Consider the following 1573-nt stretch of genomic DNA (forward strand, 5'->3'; position numbering starts at 1 on the left):
TGAATCTTTGAAGTAATACATAGAGAGGTTCAGTCGCGAGGTTAATAATGTTGAGAATCCCTCGAATGAGAGTATTCTGACCGCGATATCCGCGGGACTACGAAAAGATGAGAAGCTCTATGAGAGCATCTATAAGTCTCCCATAAAGGACCTAGGCGAGTTTTATGAGCGAGCTGCGAAAGAGATCAAATGGGAGGAAAGTTTTGGCTCGAAAAAGCCTAGCAACCAAAAAGATAGAGATGGAAGCAATAACCAGAGCAAGAAGAGGGGCAATGACGACCATGATAAAGCAGGCTAGGGGCGAAATCCTAATGATCGGGTCGCTAAAAAGGTAAGGAATGAACAGAGAAGTGAGCGACCTCCACGCCAAGGTCGCTATGAGAACTATAGCGTCCTATCTGACACGTAAGATAGGATTTTTGCTGCTGAGAAGAGAAAAGAAAACTTTGGGAGGCCTAGTCCCATTTGAACTCCCGACAGATTCAAGAACAAGGACAAGTTCTGTGCCTACCACAACGAGGCAGGACACAACACCTCCGAGTGTTGGGTATTGAAGGATGCGATCGAAGAACTGATTAAGAAAGGTCGCTTGCGTGATTATGTGGTGCGACTGAGGGATCAGCATCCCCAGCATTCAGTCCAACCAGAGCCTTGTCAAGCTCCTGAGTAGGACCAGGCACCTACGGTAAGAACTATCTTCACTATTCATGGTGGGCCTCATATCGCAGGAGCCTCTAATAGGTTGCACGAGCGCTATGTTCGAGAGGCCAGTCACTTTCTACTTGCCGGGTATAGCGAACAGGGAACACCGTCAAAGAAGGCCAAAGCAACTCTCGGTGATATCGTCTTTACAGAAAAAGATACAAGAGAGGTCCATTGGCCCCACAATGATGCTCTTGTGGTCCAAGCTCGAATTGAGAACGTTGAAGTACGAAGAATTATGGTAGGCACAGGCAGTTCGGTGAATGTAATGTATAGAGGATGCTTCGACCAAATGGGCTTAGGGTTGGATCAGCTAATGGCCTCCCCGGAGCCGCTTTACAGTTTCACTGGGGATGCGGTGACCCCGACAGGATGCATCAGGCTCCCTCTTAGGATTGGGGACTTAGATCACCAGGCTACTATAATGATGGACTTCTTAATTATCAACTGCCCTTCGGTGTATAACGTTGTCATGGGGAGGCCTGCAATGAACGACCTGAATCTGGTCATCTCGACCAAAGCTTTGGCTATTAAATTCTCGACTCCAAATGGGATTGGGTGTATGAGAGGCTAGCAGTATTCCGCGAGACATTGTTATGAAGAGGCATTAAAGATGGGAGTCAAAGGAAAGAAAGTCAATATTGTCTCAGGAGGTGGCCCACGGGGTGTGGGTGAGAAAGGAATCAGTCACAACTTGGATCCACGTGAGGTGGATTGTGATTGAGCTGCTGGCCCAATAGGTGAACCGGAAAATGTTGTGGTTAGTGGCACAGACACTAAGAGATGTCTCAAGCTAGGTGTGGACCTCACCCTGGAAATAAAGGCCCAACTGACTGAGTTTCTAAGGGAAAATTTCGATGTATTCTCCTGG

General features: G+C 47.6%; 1 protein-coding gene across 1 annotated transcript; it reads left to right on the top strand.

Moving 5' to 3' along the window:
* The first annotated feature begins 338 nt into the window (after positions 1-338).
* LOC127794755 (uncharacterized) lies at positions 339-1276 on the top strand. Its single transcript, XM_052326002.1, has 2 exons — positions 339-405; positions 729-1276. The coding sequence occupies exons 1-2, from the start codon at positions 339-341 to the stop codon at positions 1274-1276; spliced, it is 615 nt and encodes a 204-aa protein (XP_052181962.1).
* The last annotated feature ends 297 nt before the right edge of the window (positions 1277-1573 follow it).

Source organism: Diospyros lotus, chromosome 2 (assembly GCF_014633365.1).
Source record: "Diospyros lotus cultivar Yz01 chromosome 2, ASM1463336v1, whole genome shotgun sequence".
Lineage (NCBI taxonomy): Eukaryota > Viridiplantae > Streptophyta > Magnoliopsida > Ericales > Ebenaceae > Diospyros > Diospyros lotus.